General features: G+C 38.3%; 2 protein-coding genes across 2 annotated transcripts; both read left to right on the top strand.

Moving 5' to 3' along the window:
• Positions 1–522: 522 nt before the first annotated feature.
• LOC311095113 (UPF0461 protein C5orf24 homolog) lies at positions 523–2,740 on the top strand. Its single transcript, XM_084133464.1, has 2 exons — positions 523–766; positions 1,261–2,740. Exons 1-2 carry the CDS (start codon positions 725–727, stop codon positions 1,864–1,866), a joined length of 648 nt encoding a protein of 215 aa, XP_083989590.1. The 5' UTR covers positions 523–724; the 3' UTR covers positions 1,867–2,740.
• A 1,850-nt stretch (positions 2,741–4,590) lies between these two features.
• On the top strand, positions 4,591–27,621 carry nsd1a (nuclear receptor binding SET domain protein 1a). The gene is made up of 24 exons (XM_084133798.1): positions 4,591–4,939; positions 5,720–6,603; positions 8,349–8,490; positions 9,368–9,540; positions 9,650–11,495; positions 11,581–11,693; positions 12,237–12,423; positions 12,505–12,596; positions 12,694–12,747; positions 14,150–14,198; positions 14,320–14,477; positions 14,640–14,774; positions 15,582–15,705; positions 16,229–16,429; positions 16,554–16,733; positions 16,846–17,002; positions 17,083–17,288; positions 18,669–18,781; positions 19,176–19,445; positions 20,523–20,639; positions 20,729–20,870; positions 20,952–21,058; positions 21,178–21,379; positions 24,726–27,621. The coding sequence occupies exons 2-24, from the start codon at positions 5,737–5,739 to the stop codon at positions 25,514–25,516; spliced, it is 6,426 nt and encodes a 2,141-aa protein (XP_083989924.1). The 5' UTR covers positions 4,591–4,939; positions 5,720–5,736; the 3' UTR covers positions 25,517–27,621.
• The last annotated feature ends 77 nt before the right edge of the window (positions 27,622–27,698 follow it).

The following is a 27,698-nucleotide window of genomic DNA, read 5'->3' as shown; positions in this document are numbered from 1 at the left end:
AGAACTGCTACATAGGTTTGTCTGGTGTAAATAATCATAATAATGTTGAGTTATTATTATTATGCTAGTTCAGTTGCTGAAAATTTATAACAATAAGTAGGCTAATAATAATGTTATGCTCTGTTGCTGGAAAGTGAAGCTCATTATAGTCTTTCTTCAACATTCTTTATTTACACTTTGTTATTCATATACTGATTTAATGATATATCATATCATACATTATAATGTGGTTATGTTAAAAAAAAACATATTTTTTAATATAGGCCCTATCTATAGTTTTATTTCTGTGACGGCGAACTGACTACACTTTCTTCTCTGTAAGCTCTCACAATAAATGAGCTTTTCATTAAACACAAATCTGACTTTAAATTAATATAAATAATAATTAAAAAAAAAAATGTATATAAATGAATAAATATCGAGGACAAAAGTGGCGCGTGAGCTGACACCGGGGCCTTCTGGTATTTGCTGAAGAACAGTATAAATTCCTATCAGTAGCTGACGCATGCGTATAAGCTATTCATACTATTTTATTATTTTTTCTAGTGAAAATGGCTGCCTTTCAGCTTTAAACCTCAGCGGTTCAGGGAAAAAATATCCATCCCTTAAACCAGAATTAGCACGATCGTTCGGAAAGAAAGCATCTTGCGCTTCAAGAATGTGCATATTAGTGCGTTAATAAAATGATGCTTTTGCTTTCAAGAATGGAAGATAGATCTGTTTCATGTTTAACCCATTACATTCCGTGATCCGCGTTCCAGATGAGGTAAAGTACTTTCTTCATTGCATTATTTAACGCAAAATTACATCTAATTTATATTACATTTCATTTTATTTTAGACTATTATATTATATATTAAAAACCGAATAGCGCCGGGAAAAAAAGATACCAAACGTGCAGAATGACAGGACAACGATGGACTTGCATAAGAGATATTCTGCGGTCCCTGGCTTTTTGTGATAAAACATTGTGTTTGCTTATCCAGCTGTACATTGTGACATACTTAAAGTTTGACGATTTCCATAGTTCGACTCTCTCTGCATAACTTTCCATGGTTAATTGAACAGGCCTGTTGTTTTCTTTTTGATTGACGTCGTCAATCACTCAGTTGCGATGCACGCGCTCGTTGTAAGATGTTTGGAAAGTATAAATTGCAATACTTTTATATTCGGTTGTTATTTTACAATACAAATAAACATTTTACTAACCAGTGTATCTTTTTCCAATCTAACGTTTTAAAATATATTTTATTTGAACAGAAAATGATGCACCAAGTAGCCAGCAACAGCAACGACTATGGTCTGGGTAGCATTGGGGATGATGGGCAACACCCAGCCAGTCATTTTGAGTTGTGCAGTTCACAGTCCAACAAATTTTACCCCACTGTCCCACCTCCCTCGCTACAACTGCCACTCCCAAACTTGCCCCCCTTGCCACAGAGCATGATCAAGCCCATGTCTTGCCAGATGCAAGACTCCCAGAATGAATTTCACTCCCAAACCGTTCGAATGAGGGGTGCAGATGCTCCAGAGGGCTCTAAGAAAAAGAAGGGCCTTGGGAAGTCCGGACGACGAGGCAGGCCCTCGGGTACCACTAAGTCCGCAGGGTACAGGACAAGTACGGGACGACCGCCAGGGACCACCAGAGCAGCAGGTTTTAAAACCAGCCCAGGAAGGCCACTGGGCACTACCAAAGCTGCAGGCTACAAGGTGAGCCCAGGTAGGCCTCCAGGCAGCATCAAAACACTATCAAGGCTTAATAAACTGGACTATGGCGCCTGCAATGGTGCACCGTTCCCTTACACCATGATGCAGAAGAGGGCCTTGTGCGAAGCTGCTGTGAAAGAGAAAGACACTACAGAGTGAAAACTTTTTTTATTTATTGCAAGGAGGGACTAGGGATGTGGGTGCATGTCCAAAGTCACAGTGAATTGTGTTTGCAATGTCAAACTCTTGCAAGGAACAAAAAAAAAGAAGAAAAAAAAGATGGATTTTGATACCTAAACTCATGTGTATGTGCCAGTGTTATCCTTTTGTGTATCTTTTTCCAAAGACCATTAGCATTACCTTTCTCGCTATGACGTACGTTATCCTATTGTACAGATGTGCATGACGGTAGTATTGTGAAATAAAGTTACAGTATTGAACACATATTAATCTTTTTGGTCCTTAGACTTTGCTCAAGTGAAATGTAGAGAAACTTCAATTGTGTTGTTTTACATTTAACTTTACCTTTTCCATAAAGGTTTTGATGTAAAGTTACAGTCTTCATCACACCTGGTTTGTTTCACTCTAGATTTTAGGACATAGCATTTGACTTGAAAAATCTGATCAGCAGTAATAATTCCTCTGTTCCCCTGATGTGTATGTGAAAGTGCTCTTGTTTGTAATGTCTAACAATATGTTTATCTTTTTTGTTGTTGTTGTTGTTGTTGTATTTATGAAATGTCTGGTGCCCTTTTAAGACAGAGGATGATGTGGATTTTTGATAAAAAGTCAAATCACAGATTTCAGCAATGGCATAACCTTTACACATGCTTTTGTAAATATAACTGTGAGTTTATATCAGCCAGTGTGCACTGTTCCACCCAAAATTGTTTTGCTGATTAATAATCCCATTTAAAATACCATGTTACTGTTGTTGTTTTTTTAACCGCTGGGATAAAACAAGTCTCAGTTTTGTGTAATTGAATACACCTGATCTGATAAAAATAAACAATTATCACTCCAAAAATATAAATTGTGTGGAAAAACTACTGAACCACATTTCTATACAAAAAAAAAGATGATTTACAAAATGTATAAATACCAATTTACTTGGTATTAAAATTTCTCTTTTATGATGTGACTCTAGTATTAATGTATGACTAACTGTTTCAATAATAAAATATACGTAGACAAAAAAAAAAAAAAAAATGAATTTGCATTGGCTGGATAGGAAACTATTCAAAAATATTCTAAGACAAAACACATTACTAAAATACTGCCTTGAACGTTAATTACATAAACACTTTAATGCACATAATTGTGTAAGGTCAAATAAAAGTTTTACATTCTTGTTCAATTGACTAAAATTTTATGGAAACAGCAGCCAAATTATGGGTTCTCTCCTACTGTCTTTGTTCTGGTTTTAAATCAGTGTCTATACAAACACTGACTGCGGATAAGCTATAACGACCAAATTCTGAAAAAGGGAAAGTTGACAAATTAGTATAGTTTTTTTATTGCAAATATATTGCCACTTCTATATCTACCGTATTTCGTATGGGTAATAGGTCTAAAAATGAGTTACATTTTATCTCATGACACAATAGAGGTTGACTGATGTTTGTGGCAAGCCATGTTAACATTTATTACCTTAATCTAACTGTCATCAGTTTCTATGTTAGTAGTAGGCTACACAGTAGCGTTTTTTTAATTACTACTGACTAATCCAGTAACGATTAATAGGCTATCGGTTTTATTTTATATTTTTTATTTATCATTTTTAATTCATTTTAATTTTAATGAGATATTATTTATTTACTGGATAGCCTACTAACATGTATTTATTTGCTACTATCCTAATACTGACAAATAACTATTCCATTGTTACATAAATTAATTAGGCATTGAATTCTGTGGGTGACAGTTTCCCCCGTTTTGTTGGTATCTAATTCAGGTTCATTAGTATTTAAAAATAAGATATTAGTAGCCGACCTATGAGACACCATTTTCTATAAAAATCGAAGTAATATTTCTCATCTCACTATTTACTTGCCATATGTCAGCCTGGCTAATTTATAGTAATTAAAAATCTTACTAGTAAGAATGCATACAGTTGGAACATAGACTAATAACTATAGGCTAATAACAATAAAAAATAAGTTATAACATAAAAAGGCCGTAATGCTGCCTTCACTGCAGGAATTATTATAGTTTCCTAGTTAAAAAATTGCAAACATACGCCCTCTCAATTCAAAATTTGGATGTGATGAGCTCATAATCATGACTTCAGAAGTGGGAAGTAAGAAATTTCCGCTAGCTCGTGAAGGCAACAATAGTTACTAGTAAGGTATAGCAGCCTACATGTTAAATCCGCTTGCCATAACTGTCTGACATATTACACTTATGCGTGGCATGGCCTAATTTCCAACCACCCACAAAATGCGCAAAGAAAACTTAGAAAATGAAGCATGCTGGAGCTTGTGTATTTTAATCGAGACCAATAAATTGTGTTTTCTCCTCATATAACTTCGCGTGCTCGGCTACCTTGCAAAGCACGGACCGTCTCTCTAAAATGGAGGAAGTTACGCCTTTGTTAGCTCAAGGAAACAAATGGCGTGAGGGTTAAAAAGCAAATGCTCACTGTTGTATCGTTTCATGCACCCAGCAAGCACCGCTTCGACTGTGACTGTATGCATGACGCGTTTTGGACAAAGTTGAACTTGCGTTTGCTTGCACGTTGTCCACATGCATTTACTTCGAGTGAGAGAGATGAACCAGGGAAATAGTGAATCGGGTTAAGTGGATGTGAATGTATACTGACTGGGGGTTGGGTGTGCTGTGCCGATTGGTCGCTCTCACCAGCACACACACACATACACAGGCAGTCAGTCAGGGCTTGTTTTAACACACACACACACACATACAACCAGGGGCACTCGGCGAGCGGGGCAAACAATCATGTATTTCAATAGAAATCGTGGCCGCTGAAAAACGTGCTTTCGATGTATTGACGTGGTGCTTCGGGGGAAAGTGACAGGCGCTCAGTTTCAGTCTCGTTTATTTATTCATCTCCATTTTTGATGTTGGATAGAATGAGTGCCGAGGCCGGGCCTACTGGTGCAAATGCTGCTGGGATTTTGCAGATCCGCTTTCACAAATTGACCAAAAGTAACGCTACATGCTCGAATTTGAAGGGCTTTCCAGTGATTTTGTCGTGACCGAGTCGTAAATGGTAAGAAACCGGCGATTTCTCTCCTGTACCTTCTGTATTTGTTGCGTTTTTTTATCTTACCGTCGTGGGTGACTTTACTGCTGTACGGCTGTATGGGAACTGTTGATGCACATGATGATAATGTAACATGCATACTTTACCAGCGTTTTCACACTGAATTCGCGGCAGAGGTCATCTTTAAACAGTCCAGTATGGGCATATCAAAGTGTCTTCGACATAGTGATTCATGTTGAGTTTTTCAAGCTTTCTTATCTTTGTCTTGATGGATTCTTGACAAGACGGCCTACTAGGGTTGCGGCTTAAACCCGAGTAGCGACCCTGTTACAAAATCCACTTTAAGATGCTAGCTGTGTTTTGGAACATGATAGCTGGTTTCTATCCGGTGTAAGATTGTCAGTAGCAGGTCGACCGGCTACCATGCTCCAATAAACCATCTTGACCGCCTTAAACTGGCATCTGGTTTATTGCTGGTCTGAGGTGGTCTTCCAACTCGCTCCAGCTAACAGCTTCAGCTGTATTTTCAGCAGGGATATTGCATGTGCTTGCTGGTGTTTTGCAATAATACAGTGTTTTTGCTTTTAAGAAATGTCATTAATGTGGAATCATCTCGTTTGGTGCTTAATTGTTTTTAAACATTTGTTTTAATGCACAACTCAATAGTGTTCTGCAGCCAGTTGCGACAAACCCCTTAGAAGTTCAGAAAACCCCGAGTTATAATTCTACGGGTTATTTAACTTAAAAACATCTTCTAAAAGCTTTTTCCTGTTTATTTTGTTGCAGGATGGAGCCATGACAACATGAATCAGTCCTACAAAGTGGCTGGCAGGGATGGCTCGGAGTGTCGTGGCAAACCACAGGAGTCCAAGGCACTTGATAGCCGCATCAGCTCCTGTGGACACCAGAGCACAAAGCGACAGGGGGACCAGGGGTCTGCCATGCATTTCTTGAACTCTGGCTACAAGCTCTCCGCATCGCCGTTCGCGTACAATCAGAGAGAATCCACCTCCAACTACAGCCCGCTGAGGAGACTTCAGGACCTGACCACTATGGTGAACCATGCGGACATGAGTTTGCAGGACAAGGATTTTCACGGGCGAAATAAACTGCTCATGCACAGTCCCATCGGTGGCAGTGAGTTCGAAATAGGCCTTTACCACACGTCCAATTCGCAAGGAAACACTGACAGGACTACTATTCAGGATCTGGACAAAAATGGTTTCTCACCAGTAAGCTCTGATAGCTTGGAACACTTTCCATCCATCCCAAATGGATTTTTGCATTTTGAGTCAACACTGTTTGACAGTGGGGACAGCAAGGATAATGACGAGGATGGTGGGGTAGAAGCGGTAGCAAAGTTTAAAGACGCGTCAAAGAAATGCCAGAAACGAAATCTGGCAAATACAAAGTCTCAAAGCAGCCACAGGCTGGACCTAAGTACAAACAAACATGGAAGTTGTAACCTTGTTGCTAAAAATACAGTGAAGTCTGACCCTCCTGCTAGTCCCTCTCATTTGCCTGTTGAGGTCATGATGGAGGATTTTGATAGTATGGATGATTATTCAGACAGTGACTGTGATCTACCCAGCACTGGGAACAGCGCTTCAATATTTAACTCTGGTCTCTCTAAAAGACCAATCTCACCTAGTGACTCCCATTCAAATCCTGTAAGATGTTTTTTATATTCAGCTGACTTGTTTTGTTGTCTTGATTGTGGTTTTGCCCTAACAGGTGTACAACAGAGATATTTTGTTAAAGAGTTTCCACTTAAGATCATGCTGTTGTTTAGTAAAAGGAAATCCATTTATAAATGTATGCCCCAAAGGGATCCACCGAAATGAAAATCCTGGGCCAAAACCGAAAATTCAGGATGCAGCCGAAGCCGAAAATAATTAATCAATTAATTAATCAAAGTTATTTAACAATCAATGTTCAAATAGCTAAAACTCAGTTGTAAAAACATTTAAATTGCACATTAGGCAGTTATAACAGAATTGCTTCTCAGGTTCTTGATGAAATATAAACATTTAAACGGCAGTAAACTAATAACCTATTTCATGACAGATTTATTCAAACATATATTAAATAATGAAGACATCATTAGTCAAAATAAAATGAAAATGTAGTGCAGATATTTAGCAAAATGCCCTTCTCTACATTTACGAGTTTGTGGACATTGAATAGCTGAAATTTTGGTGCACCCCTAAAATATATGCAGTGTATATTTATACATATTCATGCACACATAGTGGGATTCAAAGGTCTGAAACCACACTAAAAATTGTGATTCAAAATTATATTTAAACCTTGAAATAAACATTAAATTCAAAGAAATATGACATTTTTTAAGATCATCTCAAATCATGCTGAAGAACATGATCATCAGGTTTTACACAAATGTGTGGGGCAGCTTGAGTGCTGCTGTTATTAAACCAAAATTAAGTTAGTTTATAATTGACAAAAAAAATGAATTGTATGCAATCAGAAAAATGCTGAATAGAAACAATTCCACTGGTAGTTTTGGACCCCACTGTATGCATTACTTATTTAAACTGAATTAAACTTGATTTGCACACGATTGACATAAATATTTCAGAAAACCCAAAGTGCAGTATAACAAATCCCAGTACATTTTTAAACTGACACCAGGCAGAAAAACGTGTGTCAATTAACCACAGTAACAGGCTAATGCTGATAATTTCAAAAATTGAATTATCCAATTTGTTAGTCTATCATTAAAAGTGTTGACAATGGCTCTATCAAACATTGCTTTGCCACTGCAACATTGGCTGAACCAATAGTGTGAATTTTTGACCAGTAGCACACAGTGAAGGTTCAGGAGTGTGTAGGTAACTTGTTTGAAAACCATTTTTTTTCAATTATTATTAATTATTTTTTCAATTCTATATTGACTATATATAACTTGACATCAGCAACACATTTGCTACTTGTAGGCTGAGGTATGTTTATTTATAGTTGGTATTGCCCAGTTGTTTTTAAATTGCAAGTTGTCATAGACAGAAGTCATTTGTATTACCTTCCCTTAAGCTGAACACAGCTGAACCACAAAATTGCATTGAATTGTTGACTAGTAGCTCAACTTCATTTTTTTTCCAGCAAAGCAGAGGTGTACTCCAAGTGCTTGTTAGCTGATATTTCTTTTTTTTAACTTTATTTGGCCACGATCTTTGTCACAGTAAGGACAAAGGCCGAGTATACACTAGACCTGTATTTTACTCATTCGTGTGGGTTGCAGTTAGGTTGTCACCCACAAACTGCTCTTTTTCAAAGGTGAGAGTATCGGAAATGCTAAAAGAGTAGCCTAAACAAACAATTTAAGCAGCCTTGTCTCATGTGATTGATGTTTAATGAATGATGATTGAAATTTTTATTTTTTTATTTTAACCCAAAGTCCAACAGCCCAAAGAAGAAGCAGCTCCCTGGTGTAAAGTACTCTGATGGAGATGTTGTGTGGGCCAAATTCAACCGCAGACCCTGGTGGCCCTGTCATGTTACCACTGACCCACAGATTGATGTCCACACCAAAATGAAAGGTGATTTATTTTGTAATGATATCCTTTTGTAAGACTATTCATAGTGGATGCCTAATTTGTTTATATCCTTTCATCTAATGTGACATTGTGATGACGGGACATGTTATTGACATGATATATGTATTGTATTTGTTTACACTTTATTTTGAGAAGTTGTTCCAGTGTAATAACACAAATAAGTACAGAGTAATATTAATTAACTACATGCTCTTACTATAGGGATAAGTTTACTTTGGTTTAAGACCAAAGTATATTTCGGCCCTCCGCGTTCCGAGACGGTTCTCGCATTGTCCACGTGACATCATTTTCATCATCAGGAGGGTCCGCACACATTGTCCGCATGCAGCCTAATTTTTGTGTCTGCACGTGACTTGAACATTTGAAAACAAAGTCCACTAGATAGTACGCATGCGTTGAACGTGTCTTTCCGCACTCACTGCCAAAGGAGTATACTTTGAAGACGGAGCGGAATGCGGAAAGTTAAGAATACCCGGGCCTTTAGGTTTAGTTACTTATAATTATGCATTATTTACTGTTATTACTGCAGTAAGTACATGTAATGTGTGCTTCACCTTAAAATAAAGTATTAGCACTTTTTATCCTTTAATTTTGACTTTCTGCAGACCATTTGTCTATATCATTAAAACAATAGAATTTATTGCACAAGTATGTTGTAAGACAGTCAATAAAAAGTGTAAATGTTATTTTATTTCCACTGTTCAAGAAAGTAAATGGTTATCTACTAATTTATATTTCTAATTGGCATGCAACAGAATATTTAGCATTATTACCGCTGAAACCAAAACATCTTCTAGGTTAACTTTTCTCAGAACCCATTGTTGTCATATTGTCACAGAATGATGACATGTTCTTGCAGATCCCAGTCGTCGGCCATGCCGTCTCTATTTTGTCAGGATGTTTGGGGAGATCATAGATCAAGCTTGGGTTCCGGCAAAAGCCACTTTTCCTTTTGAAGGAGGCTATCAGTTTGAAAAACTCCCAGTTTTGAGACGGAGAGGAAGACAGAAGGACAAAGATTACAAATACACGGTAAAGTGTTGCAACTTTTTATGCTATTATATTTTGAACAATGAATGAATATCATTAAATGACATCAAAGCTTTTGATAGAAAGTTTACAAGTTTTGTTCGTTCTACAGGTTCCCAAACGTCTAATGCCATCATGGAAAGCTAGTGTCTTGGAGGCAGAGGCAGCACTGCCCAAATGGTCAAATAGTGAACCTTCATTGTCTTTAATTCGTGGTGTGCACATGCCTATCACAGAAGAAAAGACACCGAAAAGTCCCACTTGTCCAACGTCTAATAGACAGTCCACATCATCAAGATCACTTTTGTCCAATGGACTTAATGCATCCGTTAAGAACAGAGGAAAACCTGTCACTGGAAGCAAAAAGAAAGCAACTAAAAAGAATAGCTCAACTGTAAAATCTCTTGTGAAACTAAATGAGTGCTCTTTATCATCTAAATCAAAATCAAACCCATCATTGGACAGCTACAAACCTTCCACAGCTGCTGAACGGCACAAATCAGACCTCCTAGATAGTCCGTATTCAGATATTGACTCTGTCCCGAGGATTCTGTGCCCCAAACGCTCAGAGGAATTACTGCAGGTAGAGGTGGCAAAAGAACCAAGCACTAAACCTAAAAAAGTACAGCCAAGTAAAAAGACGAAAAAAGCCATTGCGAACAAGCCGGTGAAGAAAACAGAGTCTAGTATAAAATGCACAACAAACAGTAAGCTAAAGAAGTCAACGCCCAAAGAAAAAACACTTAGGGCTACGAACTCCAAACAGAAGGAAAGCAGTTCCCCAGGATCGTCAGATGGGTCTTTCGCCATGCACTCCTTCTATTTGCCTGCCAGCAGTGGCTTAATGTCTAGGGCACTTGCCGCCAGCGAAGAAACCAAGGAGAAAGACTTAAGTCAGGAGCCAAAGTCTCGCTCACCATGTGCTGGCGATGAATGCTCAGAGATTTACAAGTGCTCGTCCCCCATTGACCGTTCTGAGCTGTTAAAACAACAATGGGAGGTAAAAACGGAGGCCAGTGAAGAGTCCACAGATGCCTCCATCTCCCACACACCCCCAAACCCAACTCTTATTAAGTTTACCAGAATCCGAAATGAGAAAAATGGTGCTCATAATGGACCTCAACATAAAGGACCCAGGTCAGAGGTGACTGAATCCTCCCTCAATTCCACAAAAATAAAAAACGAGAGCATGTTCTCGGACACATCATCTTCGTCCTTCCCATCTCCCTCTGTCTCTCCCATGGATGCTCTCCAGGATGTGAAGGAGCTTTCTTTCAGGTCTCTTGTCAAAGAGGAATGCAGTTCAGGAGAGCCTTCGCTCCGTGCGGATTCAAACTACAAATTCAGCACTTTCCTAATGCTCCTGAAGGACATGCACGATAGCCGGGAAAAGGAAGGGAAACCTTTAACTCTCCCTCCCACATCTCCATCCTCTCTCATCAGGGAAGAACCTTCTCTCATCCCACCTGGAGAAGACTCAACGAATGAGGTGCTTTGTGAAAAGGACTGGAAGGCGGTTGCGGATCAGAACAGTCATCAGGGAAAGACGTTAACGCCAAACAGCTCAAAACAGAGCAAGGCCAAGCCAAAATCAGTGGTGAAAAAAGAGACGCAAAAACACAACGATGGGAACAGTTTAGGATCTCCACTAAAGAAGCAGAACTCATCAGTAGGTTTGGATACACTTGAAAAGGGTTTGCCTCTGTTAGGGGAACTTTCCAACTCTCACAATGATGCTGTTCCTGATGTCTGTGGCAAGGGCACCATCTCCAAGGTCGCTCCTAAAAAGCGATGGCAGACGTTTCAATCTGGCATTGGGAAAAGCACCAAGCCAAAAAACGAATTGGTTTGTTTGAATCAAGATGTAGTGAAGGTGTCCACAGAGATAAATGGAGTCTTCAAAGACAGTCTTCAAGAAAGTGCTCATTCTGATAGCCCTGATAAAAAAGATGCTTCAGGTAAATCCTGAAATATTAAGTCTCAAAGGTAAAAAAAATCTCATAAATGTTTTATGTTAAATTCAATGAATTATTCTGTTCTCAGAAAACAAAAGACTGAGAAAACCAAGCAAGAGGCTGATTGAATGGAGTGAGGAATATGATCAAATATTTTCCACAAAGAAGAAAACAAAGAAAACCCCTGAATCCTGTAAAACGGTAAGCTAATTCTACAACACTTTACACTGTTTTCTGTTGACCCAATGGACTTCAACCTACATACATTGATCTGTTTTTGGTATTTAAAGGGATAGTTCACCCAAAAATTAATGTTGTGTCATCATACTCACCCTCATGTAATTTAAAATGATATTTAACTTTTTCCACAGACACAAACAAAGATTTTTAGAGGTTTTAATATGCTTCTCTTCTCCGTACAAGTAAATGGATACAATAGCTATCAAGCCTCAAAAATGACAAAAAAAATGCATTCAAATGCATGCTAGAGGCAATGATGTTTGGTGTCATTGACTTGTGTGGTGCAACCTGCAACCCGAGGTGCCAAGTTTGCAAATGAGATTTGAGAGTTAGGGAGATGGGTAGAGTGCAATTTAAAATATTAAATTAAAAATGATGAAAATTAAAATAAAAAAAATAAATAAATAAAAATGATGGCATAATTCAATTTTGGGTGAGGTATTCCTGAAGTGTGCAAACTGTATTGCTGTATATGGATAATGTTATTTCATACCTTTCCTGAAGGGATCTTGGATCACCAACACTAATGCTGCACAGCCTGCATCAGAACAGATCGAACCTGAAAAACCCTCTGAGCAAGCCACACCAGATGAGCAGAAACAACAGCCAGATGGTCTCGCTCCACCTTTACCGTTATCGCCATCCTGTGAAGGCACAATGTTAGACAGAGAGTCGTGTGAGAAGAAATCTGGTAAGAATGTGTAATTTAAGACACCTTACTTCACTTTTAACTCAGCTCTGTGTATAAACATACTTTATAATGCTCTTGCAGCATCCTCAGATAGAAAGAGGCCACGTAAGCCTGTGCATAAAATTCTAGACTGCACCTTTGAGGGGGATTCTGTGAAGGTCCCAAAGAAAGGGGTGAGTGCTGAATTTGTGGTCTCCGTATGATTCGTGAAAAATTATTACATGTTTTGGGGTCTTTTGCATTGTTTTTCTTTTATCTCTGCCAAATAAGGAGAGTAAACAACACGATAACAGCCAAGACGACTCAGGTGTCAAAGATTTGCAGGTAATGTTTTGGGATGGGCTTTAAAGGGTTCCAAAAATGAAAAGTCTGTCAGTAATTACTCACCCTCATGTTGTTCCAAACCCATAAGACTTTCGTTCATCTTTGGAATTTTTTTTACATATGTATTTTTTTTAATTATGCAAACAAATACTTACAGGTGACAGATACAACAAAAAACACCAAGGCCAACAAAACATACATAACAACAGCCAACATGGTGTGTGTGTGTGTGTGTGTGTGTGCGCAAGTGTAACTGGGTGTGTGAGTGGAAGTATCTTAACAGAGGAACATCTTACAGATGTACAGCAGATAAAATAAATAAATTAATAATAATAAATTAAAAAAACATATTGATGACAATAATAATGATGATGATGATGAAGATAATAATAGTAAAAATAATAACTGGAGGATGAGGAAGATATGATAATATAGTCTTATATGATAATACAATAATAGTAAGAATAGTAATAGTAGCATTAATAATAACAGCAATCTAAAACTAAAATCTGTGAATCTATAATCTATATGAATTGAGCGGTTTAGTCCAAATTCTCTGAAGAGACTCAATCACGTTATATGATGAACAGATTTTATTTAGGCTTTTATTCACATGTAAACATTGATCAGCAAACATAAACTCAACCGAATCTGCTTGACGCGCGAGAACCATCCTCATTTGTCCTTGCCGAAGCTTAAACGTCCTGTGTAACACACGAGAATGAACCTCATTGGTTCTCGCACGTCAAGCGAACATGCTTGAGCTTCCGTTTACCACAACTGATGTGTGCGTTGATAAATGTTTATGTGTGAATAAAAGCCTAAATTCAATCTGTTCATCATATGAAGCGACCGTGACTTTTCAGAAAATCTTCACTAAACCGCTTGATTCATCTGGATTAATTTTACGATCTCTTTATGAACTTTTTAAGGAGTCAAAGTGGTAGTTGTGTAGCTGTTAACAGAGGGACAGAAAAATGAGGGTGAGTGATTTATGACAGAATTTTCAATTTTGGGTGAACTTTCCATTTAAACCGAATGTTTTTAATAGTAATATAGGCATTCAATGTAAATTTACATTTATTTTTAAATTACTAATGTAAATGTAATGTTTCAAAAAGTAATTTAGTGGTGGCGCAATGGATAAGACACATGCCTTTGGTGTGAGAGACCTGGTTTCGAATCCACTGTGAGACACCAATGTGTCCCTGAGCAAGACACTTAACCCCTAGTTGCTCCAGAGGCGTGCGACCTCTGACATATATAGCAATTGTAAGTCGCTTTGGATAAAAGCGTCAGCTAAATGAATAAATGTAAATGTAAATTTAACAATTTTTAAATAGTAATATTATTGATAGTAATTTAGACAATCTGACAAGCAATGATACTGATGTTTTTACAGAAACAAGAAGAGCCTGAACCTACGGCATCAAGCCCTTGTGTTGTATCAGGTTTGTTTTTCATGCGTGACTATATTCTGCCATGTATTTGTTGTATTTTATTGAGAATATTATAAGTTATCCACCATTGTATTTTCAAAAAAATTTCAATGAAATTTATTTCCATCCTCAGCTGCTGCACAAAGCGAGGATGAGATAAGAACATTGTCCCCAATCCAGCCGGACACACCCACTGTCTGCCAGAACCAGCTTGAAGGAGAGCAGTGTAGCCCGGCAAAGCCTCAGGCAAAGGAGCCACACACCGATGGCGAGGACTCCCTGATCTCTGAGGTTATTATTATTATTATAAGCCTAAAATTAATATGATGTCAAAATTTACTCGCCCTCGTGTCATTCCAAACCTTCTTTTACATTTTTTCCATGTTTTATTCAAACTTGATTCGTCAACTGTATTTATAGAGATATATAACTGTTTTTGTGTTTAATTTTCAGGTTTTTGGAGCAGGACTCAATGACAGTGCTTTTTCAAGCAGAGATTCTTTGTCAGGTGACTTCTCAGGACTGTTGACCAATAGGAAATCAGGGGAGAGAGGTGGAGGTGCGTCGTTGAAGGAGAATGTTTGCCAGGTAAAATTTTTATGTATTACCAAATGTTAAATGCAAATAATAAAGCAATATAATTTGCCCTCTTTTAGTCCTTTTGCTTTAGGAGCTTGGTCATATATTGATACACACTACCATGCAAAAGTTTGCTGTCACTAAGATTTTTTTTTTTTTTAAAGAAATTGTTCATTTTTTTCAGTAAGTATGCATTAAATTCAAATTGGTACTGAAGACATTTAAGAATTTGAGCAGTTTTAACTAAAAGAAACTTGCACTTAATAACTTGCATAATCTTAAAATATGTCAATGCTATTGTTTTGTCTCAAGATGCACACAAGTAAGTTTTTTTTTCTAGGAAACATTTATAAAAGTTACTTAAATGTGCTAATTAAACTAAGACCTAATCCTGGCTTAATCTAATCCCTGTCTTTGAAACCAGGCCTATACCTTTCTGTTCATCAAAGATCCTCACAAAAGACACCATAATTGTGATCACCAAATCAGCATATGAGAATGATTTCTGGAGTATCATGACAATGAAGACTGGAGTAATGGCTGCTGAAATTACAGTTAACAACTTTAATAAATTACAGTTAACAACTTTAAGTTGAAAACAGTTAAAAACCATTTTTAAATGGCATTCAAATTTAATAATGTTACTGTTTTTACTGTATTTTTAAAATAAAATAATATCAAATAAATGTAGCCTTGGTGAGCATAAAAACATTTTAAAAGCTCTTACCATCCCCAAACTTTTGAATGGTAGTGTATAGCTTAAAAAAATGATCATAGCTGTTCAGTGTAAAACTGTTTTGGGACTATATGGTGTAGGTATGTGAGAAGACGGGTGAACTGCTCCTCTGTGAGGGGCAGTGCTGTGGTGCCTTCCATCTGCAGTGCATTGGCCTCACGGAGACACCTAAAGGCCGGTTTATCTGCCAAGAGTGTAAGACGGGTGAGTGACCAGCACTTAATACAGGATCTATCTTGTGTCAGTTCCAAAATCTACTCCTTCAAATTATGATATTGCGATCGATTCATGAGGCAGTCAGTCCTCAAGAATCCAGTTGCATAAAAAAAACGATTAAACAGTGAGCACATTAAAGTCAGCATGAAACGGAAGTTGCCATAGTTTTTTCTTCCCTATTGTGACATATGCCTGAGTGAAACCAACAAAAATGTAGGGTGGGACTTGGTTTTGACCATCGGGATTTGATTGGATGTTTGTGGTTTGCTATTGCTGTGATCTGACAGGTTGTCCCACCCTCACGCTAGTAAAGACGTCATCAGAGAAGAGATGTTGCTGCAAGAGGGAGGGGAACTTATTTGAATTAAAAAAAACGATGTGCACGGATAAACCAATAAATAAATACTGCAGTATTCTGTAAAGAAAAATGAGAATTGTCAATTTTGATTTCATGGTGACTTTAAGAGTTGTAACATTCTGATTTGCATGTCTGTGTCTTTCCTTCCTGTAGGTGTGCACACATGTTTTGTGTGTAAAAAGCCTGACAAGGAGGTCAGGAGGTGTATGATCCCTGTGTGTGGGAAGTTTTATCACATGGAATGCATACTGAAACATTCCCCCACCATCGCTCAGAACCGCGGCTTCCGCTGCTCCCTCCACGTCTGTCTGTCCTGCTACATCACCAACCCCGCCAACCCTGGTATCTCCAAAGGTGCCCATCATTCAGCTATTACATATGCAAAGATTAAAAACTCACTGACTTAAAGAAATAAAAATCTGTTGTTTCAAATATAACAAAAGGATGTGTTCGTGATCATAACTTGCCGATCTCACAGGCCGTTTGACCCGCTGTGTGCGCTGCCCTGTGGCCTACCATGCCAATGACTACTGTATGGCTGCCGGCAGCGTTCCGTTGGCCAATAACAGCTTCCTGTGCCCCAATCACTTCACTCCACGCAAAGGGTGCAAAAACCATGAACACATTAATGTCAGCTGGTGTTTTGTGTGTTCTGAAGGTACGTACATCACTCTTCACTATTCTCTCTCTATCAGTGGTGCTTAACAAGACTTACAATATTTACCTGGCTGGTGATTAAACGGTCAAAAAATGGGCCCTTACTTCTTTAGGAGGAAGTCTGCTTTGCTGTGAATCTTGCCCTGCTGCCTTTCACCGTGAGTGTCTGAACATTGACATGCCCCAGGGAAGCTGGTTCTGTAACGACTGTCGAGCAGGAAAGAAACCCCATTACAAGGACATTCTGTGGGTGAAAGTGGGCCGCTACAGGTTTGTGTGTGTTTCACTAATTTTTCCTCAAAAAATTATAGTGCAAAAATTGATGATATTTACTGATGCATTTGTGCCAGGTGGTGGCCTGCTGAAGTGACTCAACCCAAAAACGTTCCTGAGAACATCCACCGTATGAGGCATGAGGTGGGGGAGTTTCCTGTACACTTCTTTGGCTCCAAAGACTATGTGTGGACATATCAGGCTCGCTGTTTTCCCTACATGGAAGGGGATGCCAACAATAAGGAAAAAATGGGAAAGGGTACAGATGCCATCTATAAGAAAGGTAGTTTTACGTTCTAGCAGTTATCTAACACTGTGTCCTAATTAAGTCACATGTTTTGTCCGCTAATGCTTCCACACCATCACAACCAGTCAGAACATATTTGATGACTAAAATAAAGCTATGTGGAGAGGGATTTTGGACCAACAAGAGATATGACATGATGACATTGGTTTGGACAAAAGCTTGACGTGGATGCTTTTGTAATGTGGAAGAAATCGGTCTTATTATCTTATGATATTTTGACTGATTACAAAAGAGTTGGAAAACATAAAAGTTGAAGTCACTATAGAAGTGTAAATATTCAAAGTTGTATGTTACCATATGGTGTTGAGGATGCCAGTTGATTATATTTTAAAGGGGTCATGACATGAGAAATCTAATCAATTCCTTGATCTTTTGACAATAAGAGGTTATTGTACCATTAAAACAGCAAGTTTCAATGTCTTCCATTATTTAAAAAAAAAACATTTATGTAATCAAGCTCCAAAAGCAGCTTGTTTTGATGGTATTTTGATGGTAATTTTGTGGGATATGAGACATCACACAGGCAAATAAATCTGCATATGACTGCCTCTAAAGCAAGACATCGACAAATAGTTTTAAATTATTGCACCATAGGCCCCGCCCACAGGAATTCAGATGCTTAACGGCTGACATCAGTCTACACCGGATGCAAGCGTCGGGCCAAAAGCAAATAGAACCCATTATAATCACTGACACTGTCTACACTGGATATAATATCCTCTTTATTTTTCAAAGCAGAAGTAAGCTATTTTCTGTGAATTGCAGTATCAAGCAGCATAACAAGATTTTTTGTACAGCAAAAAATAACTGGAAGTGGATGACACCAGAAGCCAGACACATTAAATTTACAAAAAATGGCCCCACCCACGCTTGCGTGAAAAATAAGGTGGATACAGATTCCCATTCAATTTCTGATTGCGCTTGAGTCTATCGACAACAGGACAAAGGGAAGAGTAAAAGAATGTTCGCTTCGACAAGTCCTGTTTAAACAGCTTGTTTGCGTCTCTGTGGATGCTTTATTTTTAATGTGTTCCGGATTGTATCGGAGGATTATATGTTTGTTTGGATACTTTTTCCTATGCAATGATGTTAGCCAATCATAACAGTGGCCATTTATTGACATTCCTTGAAAGAGCCGCCCCTCAAAAATGGTTCATTTTAGACAGAGGGTTTTCTAAATTTGTAAATTTAGACTCTAAATGCTTTTCTAAATTTGCTTTTTTGTGGAAAAAACATTAACATTACGAGTGAACAGTACGAGTCATTTTAGTTAATGTTATGATTGATTTAAAATATGTATTCTTTCGATATTGAGAGAAAATTGTTTTAAAGAATTTTCTTTTTTGTTTTTCTTAGCTTTAAATGAAGCAGCCGAAAGATTCAGGGAACTGCTAGCAGAGAAAGAGATGAGACAGCTTCAAGAAGACAGGAAGAACGACAAGAAACCTCCTCCATACAAACATATTAAGGTAATGACAATAATGAATTAAATTAAATTAAATCATTTGTTAACAAAACTTAGTATTTAATCAAAGTTTTGATTATTTACTCACTTTTGTCGTTTCTAACCCAAATGCTGTTATTTTTATTTTTGACTTTTTTTAAGAACTATATATGTAGCTCTTTTCCATAAAGCAACAGTTTCTTGATGACAAAAAGGAGCATAAAGTCCATATTACTCAAATTCTCTTTTTGTGTTGAATGTAAAAAAAAAAAAAAAAACTAAAAAAATACATTTGAATGGCATAAAGGTGAGAGTGAACTATTCCTATAAGACATATGTTTTGTGTTAATAAAATTTATAATACTCCCCTCTCAGATAGTAACACTGATCTCATGTACACTGATTGATTTTTCGCTCAGGTGAACAGACCAATAGGGAAGGTGCAAATAATCACAGCAGATCAGTCAGAGATACCACGCTGCAACTGCAAAGGTTCAGACGAGAACCCGTGTGGCATCGACTCGGAGTGCATCAATCGCATGCTGTTGTACGAGTGTCATCCTCAAGTGTGTCCAGCAGGGGAGGGTTGTCAGAACCAGAGCTTCACCAAACGGCAATACACCGAGGTGGAGATCTTCAGGACACTGTCACGTGGGTGGGGTTTACGCAGTGTGTCTGACATCAAAAAGGTGGGCATTTTTTACTTGCTTTTAAAAAAAAAATTAAGTTGCGATGGTCTTTTCTTCCCTATTGTGATGTATATCCAAGTGAAACGCATTATTACATTGTTGGTGTAAATGAATAGGCTTGGACTTGGTGCTGGTAACCCAATGCACAGGACATTGGTAACTCCAGAATAAAAATATTCATGATTCTGAAGCTGAAAATACTGAATTATTTTAGAGGAATATGCTTGCACTCTGACTGACATATGATATATTCGAGCCGAGCGCTCTGTAAAGTCTACTCCAGCACATCCCAGAGACTTTCAATGAGTTTAAAGTCTGAACTCAGAGGTGCCAATATTCATGTGTGAAAATGATTCTTCATGCCCATTCTTTCACAATTTGAGCCTGATGAATATTGGCTTTTTCATCCTGGAATATGGTTATGATGTTTTTTTAAGAAAGGAAAAGCTTCACACTCAATCAATTAGGCTTAGAAGAACTGTTGCCAAACTGTTTTTTATATAAATATAAATGTGTATATGTATTAGAGATGCGTGGATCAGCTCTGACGTCACCCGAATCCACTGTTGAAAATAAATCATCTACCTAACATCCACCCAAACCTATGATTTTCTCTGATTTAGACATCTGCACGCGATTGTCACATTGCAATTATTCTAATTCTCTAACTCTCCCTTCAAACTTAAATTGGAATGTCACTGTTTCCGTCACTGCAACTTCCCAAGCACACACAAGAAATTAAATCTGTTCAACCCAAGCAAAGGCTGGATATATAGGCTTTATAAGTTTGTCATATACAGAGCTTTACAGACGTTAAATATCGCATACCTAGCACTTGACTGATCCCTGGTTTTCCCCGAAGAGATACACGTAGGTGTTGAAAACTGAAGTAAAAGAGTGAGTTTTAAAAAGTGTTTTTTTTAAAAAAAAGTGTTACTGTAAAATGAGTTGTGCGGAAATTACTGCGATCCGCGCATCACTAATATGCATGTATATATCATTGTTATATTTTTTACATTAATTATTTGTGCACATTATGTCTCACTTTCCCATTTAATTACATCATTTCACCAATAGGGAGCTTTCGTGAATGAATATGTTGGAGAGGTCATTGACGAAGAGGAGTGTCGAGCCAGGATCAAACACGCACAGGAAAACGACATCTGTAACTTCTACATGCTCACACTGGATAAGGTCAGTCACCTGAGTCGATTCTCAATCTTCCTGATAACATGTTCTCCTCTTAACTTGACACCCGGACTGTGTTCTCCACGTACGTGCAGGATCGCATCATAGATGCCGGGCCGAAAGGAAACCAAGCTCGTTTTATGAACCACAGCTGCCAGCCAAACTGTGAGACACAGAAGTGGACGGTGAATGGAGACACCAGGGTCGGACTGTTTGCGTTAGAGGACATTCCTACAGGTGTGTTGAAATCTGAAGTAGATAGTATGGTACTAGAAAGTGGGTGAATGCATATTTAATAGGTCTGGTGGCTGTTCTCAGGTGTTGAACTCACTTTCAACTATAATTTGGAGTGTCTGGGCAACGGGAAGACGGTGTGTAAATGTGGGGCATCTAACTGCAGCGGATTCCTTGGTGTCAGACCGAAGGTATGGCATTCTTTATTTATTATAAATTTGTTTTTAAAGGAATAATCAGGATCAAAGTTGAGCACTTTTTGTATGTTGTATTCCCTCATACCTCATACATGTGACAACTTTCTCTTCAGAATCAGCCCACATCTGACGACAAGGCACGGAAACTGAAGAAGAAGGTTGCTGTGAAGCGGAAGAGTCAGTTGGCGGTCACCAAGGAGCGAGAGGATGAATGTTTCTACTGTGGTGATGGAGGACAGATTGTATCTTGTAAGAAGCTCGGCTGTCCTAAGGTCTATCATGCAGACTGTTTGAATCTGTCCAAGAGACCTGCAGGTGAGTGACTCATTTTCAAACAGCACGAGTCTCTTCTATTTAACTTGTTTCATTGTCTTATGTTATTATACCTTGCTCTGAAGTTTGATTATGATGCTTTTCATTCATGGTAGGCTCCCTTTTTTCTTCCTTGTGTTGAGATGTTTTGGGAAAAAAAGATAATAAAAAATCCTTTACTTTACACTACCATTCAAATGTCTGGGGTCAGTAAGCTCTTGAAAGAAGTCTCTTATTAGGGGTGTGAAGGTTAGTATATAACCGTGAGACCGACGGTTATAGTTGAACACCGTCATTACAACTCTATAACCGCCAAAACCGTGTTATTAAAATGATTTAATAAATGAGAACAAGTATTTGACACACTGCCAATTTTGCAGGTTTTCCTACTTGCAAAGCATGTAGAGGTTTGATTTTTATCATAGGTACACTTCAGCTGTGAGAGACGGAATCTAAAACAAAAATCCAGAAAATCACCTTGTATGATTTTTAAATAATTAATTTGCATTTTATTGCATGACACAAGTATTTGATAATCTACCAACCAGTTAGAGTTCCGGCTCTCACAGACCTGTTTTTAAGAAGCCCTCCTGTTCTCCACTCATTACCTGTATTAACTGCACCTGTTTGAACTCGTTACCTGTATAAAAGACACCTGTCCACACACTCAATCAAACAGACTCCAACCTCTCCACAATGGCAAGACCAGAGAGCTGTGTAAGGACGTTAGGGATAAAATTGTAGACCTGCACAAGGCTGGGATGGGCTACAGGACAGTAGGCAAACAGCTTGGTGAGAAGGCAACAACTGTTGGCGCAATTATTAGAAAATGGAAGTAGTTCAAGATGACGGTCAGTCTCCCTCGGTCTGGGGCACCATACAAGATCTCACCTCGTGGGGCATCAATGATCATGAGGAAGGTGAGGGATCAGCCCAGAACTACACAGCAGGACCTGGTCAATGACCTGAAGAGAGCTGGGACCACAGTCTCAAAGAAAACCATTATTTTTTTTATTTTTTTTTATTTGACAGGGACAATGCAAACAAACATAGTGTCAAAGCAAAGCTTGTCACTGAAGTGCTGCATATAAAGTTTATAGCAAAAGCTAATTTTCAACTCCTGTCCCTGGTTGGGCTTCTCAACATAATAAAATTGACATACTTCACTATTTCAATTTAAAACAATATAAACATGATATATAAACAACTCCTGTCCCTGGTTGGGCCTTTATACACAATAAAATTTACCCGTAAAATTTACATACTACACTACCTCAAAAAAAAAAAAGATATATAAATATGATGTATAGACGTGCATATCATATACAACTCTTACCTACTTACAATAATTAAAAATGAGTACACTTTTGGTTTATTTTTAACCAGTTTTTTAGCCTGAAAGTAAACACTTTAAAGTTAAGTACAGTCTTGATGTCAAATGGTAATGAGTTCCAAAGTTTGGAGCTCTTCACAGAGAAGGTCGTCTGACCAAAGCTGGTTCTGCAGTATGGAATTTTACAGTCATGTAATTAGTAACACTAGTAACACAATACGCCATCATGGATTAAAATCCTGCAGCGCACGCAAGGTCCCCCTGCTCAAGCCAGCGCATGTCCAGGCCCATCTGAAGTTTGCCAATGACCATCTGAATGATCCAGAAGAGGAATGGGAGAAGGTCATGTGGTCTGAGGAGACAAAAATAGAGCTTTTTGGTCTAAACTCCACTCCCCGTGTTTGGAGGAAGAAGAAGGATGAGTACAACCCCAAGAACACCATCCCAACCGTGAAGCATGGAGGTGGAAACATCATTCTTTGGGGATGCTTTTCTGCAAAGGGGACAGGACGACTGCACCGTATTGAGGGGAGGATGGATGGGGCCATGTATCACGAGATCTTGGCCAACAACCTCCTTCCCTCAGTAAGAGCACTGAAGATGGGTCGTGGCTGGGTCTTCCAGCATGACGACCCGAAACACACAGCCAGGGCAGCTAAGGAGTAGCTCCGTAAGAAGCATCTCAAGGTCCTGGAGTGGCCTAGCCAGTCTCCAGACCTGAACTCAATAGAACATCTTTGGAGGGAGCTGAAAGTCCGTATTGCCCAGCGACAGCCCCGAAACCTGAAGGATCTGGAGAAGGTCTGTATGGAGGAGTGGGCCAAAATCCCTGCTGCAGTGTGTGCAAACCTGGTTAAGAACTACAGGAAACGTATGATCTCTGTAATTGCAAACAAAGGTTTCTGTACCAAATATTAAGTTCTGCTTTTCTGATGTATCAAATACTTATGTCATGCAATAAAATGCAAATTAATTACTTAAAAATCATACAATGTGATTTTCTGGATTTTTGTTTTAGATTCCGTCACTCACAGTTGAAGAGTACCTATGATAAAAATTACAGACTTCTACATGCTTTGTAAGTGGGAAAACCTGCAAAATCGGCAATGTATCAAATACTTGTTCTCCCCACTGTATTTGTTGAAAAATACAGTAAAAATAGTATTATTGTGTTATTATATTTTAAAATAACTGTTTTCAATTTAATGTTTTAAAATGTAATTTACAGTGATGCAAAGCTGAATTTTCAGCATCATTACTAATGTTGTAAAAACCATTATTAATGTTGTGCTGTTGAATATTTTTGTGGAAGCCGTTATACATTTTTCAGAATTCTTTGATGAATGAAAGTAAATTTCATTTATTTGAAATAGAGCACTGATATTTTGATCTTGATATTTTGATATATTGATCAGTTTAATGTGTCTTTGCGGAATATGTCTTTATTTTTTTTAATCTTACTGACCCCAAATGGTAGTGTGTTACAGCATGACAAAATCATAATTTTCTGCTTGCTATTACCAGTTTGTGAAAAGAGGTAGTATGCAGATTAATTTATTTCTATGGCTATGGCTGTCAAGAGTAAAATATTCATAATTAATCTCCTGGTTTCTGACCAGTCTTTAGAAATAAGTATTAAACGGTAGCATTTAAATGTTTTAATAAATTGTTAACATGCTTAATATATAAAAATGCTTTTAAAAAAAAAACTTTTCTTTCTAATTTTCTACACACCTCTTTGTGGCAGCCCGGGGGTCCCTGGGCCGCAGTTTAAAGATTAAATACGACTTAACATTTGTTTTGTCTTTTAAACAAACTGTGGAATGTTTCAAAATTATTTTTAGCACTTAAAGGAATTTTCTTGCTTTTGTAATGCCAAATAATGGAAAAACTCTTCCACTATTGGCTATTTAGTCAGCTATTTATAAATTTACATCTTATAATGTGGCTGAATCAGCTTTTCAGGATTTTATTCAAGCTGAATCATGATTGAATCTGCCTCATTTGAATTTTTAGGCCGTTGGGAGTGTCCGTGGCATCAGTGTAACGAGTGCGGGAGGGAGGCAGCGTCCTACTGCGAGATGTGTCCCAACTCCTACTGCAAACAGCACCGTGAGGGAATGCTGTTCATATCCAAGCTGGACGGCAAGCTGTCCTGCAGCGAGCACGACCCGTGTGGCCCCGATCCTCTGGAACCGGGCGAGATTCGAGAGTATGTGCCCGGTACGCGCATCCTATCCCCACTTCCCAATATGGCGGCATCCGGCAGGATACCCCAGCCTGCCCTACCGCCTGCTGCTCCGCTCTTCATTCCTGCCCCAAACAGACCTGCGTTCCAAGCCCAAAGAGACCCGTACACAGACGAGGTAGTGGACAATGTGGTTTTGCCACCTTCTTCCCCTTCTAAGGACATCAAGGAGGAAGATATGAGCGATGAAGGCGAGGTGGTGGAAGGAGTGATCGGGGATGAGGGAGAAGATGAAGACCTTGAGGTCGTGGATGATGGTGATGATGGTGATGATGGTGATGATGATGGTGATGATGGTGATGATGGTGATGATGGTGATGATGGTGATGGTGATGATGATGATGATGATGATGATGATGCTGATGATGCTGATGATGATGAAGATATGGACTACAGAGAGATGGGGTTTGAGGAAGAAGATGAAGAGGAGGTGGTCCGAGGCGAGATTGAGGAGCTTGAATATGTGGATGATGACTTTGAAGGCACTGAGGACTTAGGGGAAGTAGAGGAGGATGACCAGGAATCATCATGGGATGAGTCTTTTGAAGGAGAAAAGTGAGCTCTCCTGCATTTTTGCTAGACATCCATCTCACGAACACACAAACTCAGCGGGTGACCTGCAGGGAAAGTCAGCTGCCATTTTTTTTCTGTCGATGCCCAGCTAAATGCAAAGCAACTTTTGAGAAAGATGGACATGTGCAACATTCTTAAGCCTTCTTAACCCAAGTCCTCTTGGAAAAGTCCATAAAGAGGGTTGGACCTGGTGCTGTGGGACTGTGGCTTCACAGTCCTTTTGTTGGTATATAGTGTCTGGTGCTCTTTTGTGCTTTTTTTTTACATTTTCCTCCTCGACTTGTTTACATTCTCTGAACCTAAACAGAAGGATGACCTCACAGGGGTTGAAATGGGGCACCACAAACCATATTGCTGTGTCTTGCGTACGAAATCTGCCATGCATAGATTTTGATTACATTTCATTGACCAACCAATATGGTTTTTCAAGAACATGTCTGATCATTTCTAAAAAAAGAAAACACAGACCCCCCCAAAGCAGCAGACCCTTCATTGTGTGATTACAATGACATAGCCACATCATCAGGCTTTATGCTCCACGGGTCATGGTGCTTGAAATGATTTCTTCAGGTCTGTCTGTTAGTATCGCTGAGTGGCTACATGAGAATGAGTAATAGGAGTCCTAGTACATTGTTTCAGCTGATTTGTGAATAAAAAAAAAAGTGCTACTGTCAAAGAAGGACAAAGTGTGACATACCCAGCATCAACCTGCTTGATTTCAGTCATGCACTTGTTGCATTTGTTTTTGTGAAACCTGTCATTTTTTTTCTTAACTTCTCAGAAAATTCTCAAAACTAAAGAAACTTTTAGTTTTAAGTTTTTGTTAAGTCTAGAGAAGTGATTGTATCACCTTTCATTCTCCATGCTTGTGCCATGTCTTTGAGTCTTGATTCTTTTAGGAAAGATGAGCTTGTACTTCTTAGATAAGATGGATGTTACACGAGGCCTATCTGTACTTCCCCTAGTTCTACCACTGTCTCAAAATACTGATCAAAAATCTTCAGATGCCTCATTGCGGTATCCATTTAGATTCGAATGTCAAAGAAATCCCCCCCCACGTTGTTACAGATTTGCGGGTTATGATCTGCTCTGTTTAGTCATGTTTGTATGTGTCTGGTAAACTTTAAAAGGTGCCTCTGAATGTTTTGCACTCTTTCAGAGATCAGGAGAAATCTCAAAGCGTCAATTATATTCATGAAGCCCGTAACTTTTTTTTTTTTTTTTTTTTTTTGCCATTTAATAATTCCAAGCTAAAAGCTCATTCAACATTCTCTGTAGATCTGGCTGATGAAAATTATTATGGAAGTTCATTGTGGCTGCTTGGTCATCCTCCATTGAAACTCAAGTAAGCTGTAATATATGCATTAATGTTTGAGGGATGCAAATGACCCTTAAAAATGCATATTTTGACAAATAAATGCCGTCTTTCCCCTTATGATATTCTCATACTGGAACCCATTTTTGTTTCCAGTAGTCATATCATGGTTTAACTTTTGCAACAGTATGATTCAGGATTATAAATATTGAAATTTCTCTCACCAACACTTTATTCTCAAAAAAATGATTTTTGCAATATCATTGTGCACCAGGAACAATCCCTGATTGAAAAACTGCCTCATATAATGAAGTAATGTTTGTATTAACAGAACATGTTTGGAAAAAGAGATATGTTCCATTGGATTATGTTTCAATGCCTTTAGGCCTTACACTCATTTCTGGTTCTATAGCTCTTTTTTGCAACCTAATCATGCAGATGCTTTTTTAAAAAGCTTTTTTAAATCTTTATCATCATCATCATCGACCTTTGTACTTCTGTTTTCTTAGCTCTGTGTTTCTTTCAAAGTCGTGCTTTTTGTCTCTGTATTTATGGACCTTGTATAATCTTTTTCACTCATTTTTGTGTTTCTTGTATGTTTGCTAAATCTGCTGCTGTTTCAGCGCTGTACCCCCTTGATACCATGAAGAGGACGAAATGCAGATGACAGTTTCCTGAGGACATTTGGGCAAAAAGATTGCTGCCATGTTAGAGACCCATGATTTTGTACTGTACCTTGTGCATAATAAATATTATAAGTAAAATTTTACAATAGACACCAGTTTGCCATGTTTTTTTTTCCAGCTGTCCTTATTGGGTATATGTGAATCACACCAGAGAGTAGTTTAGAAAT

The sequence above is a fragment of the Abramis brama genome, assembly GCF_963993115.1.
Source record: "Abramis brama genome assembly, chromosome: 13".
NCBI lineage: Eukaryota > Metazoa > Chordata > Actinopteri > Cypriniformes > Leuciscidae > Abramis > Abramis brama.
Note: the sequence above shows the minus strand (reverse complement) of the source record. Positions and strands in the feature narration are given on the sequence as shown.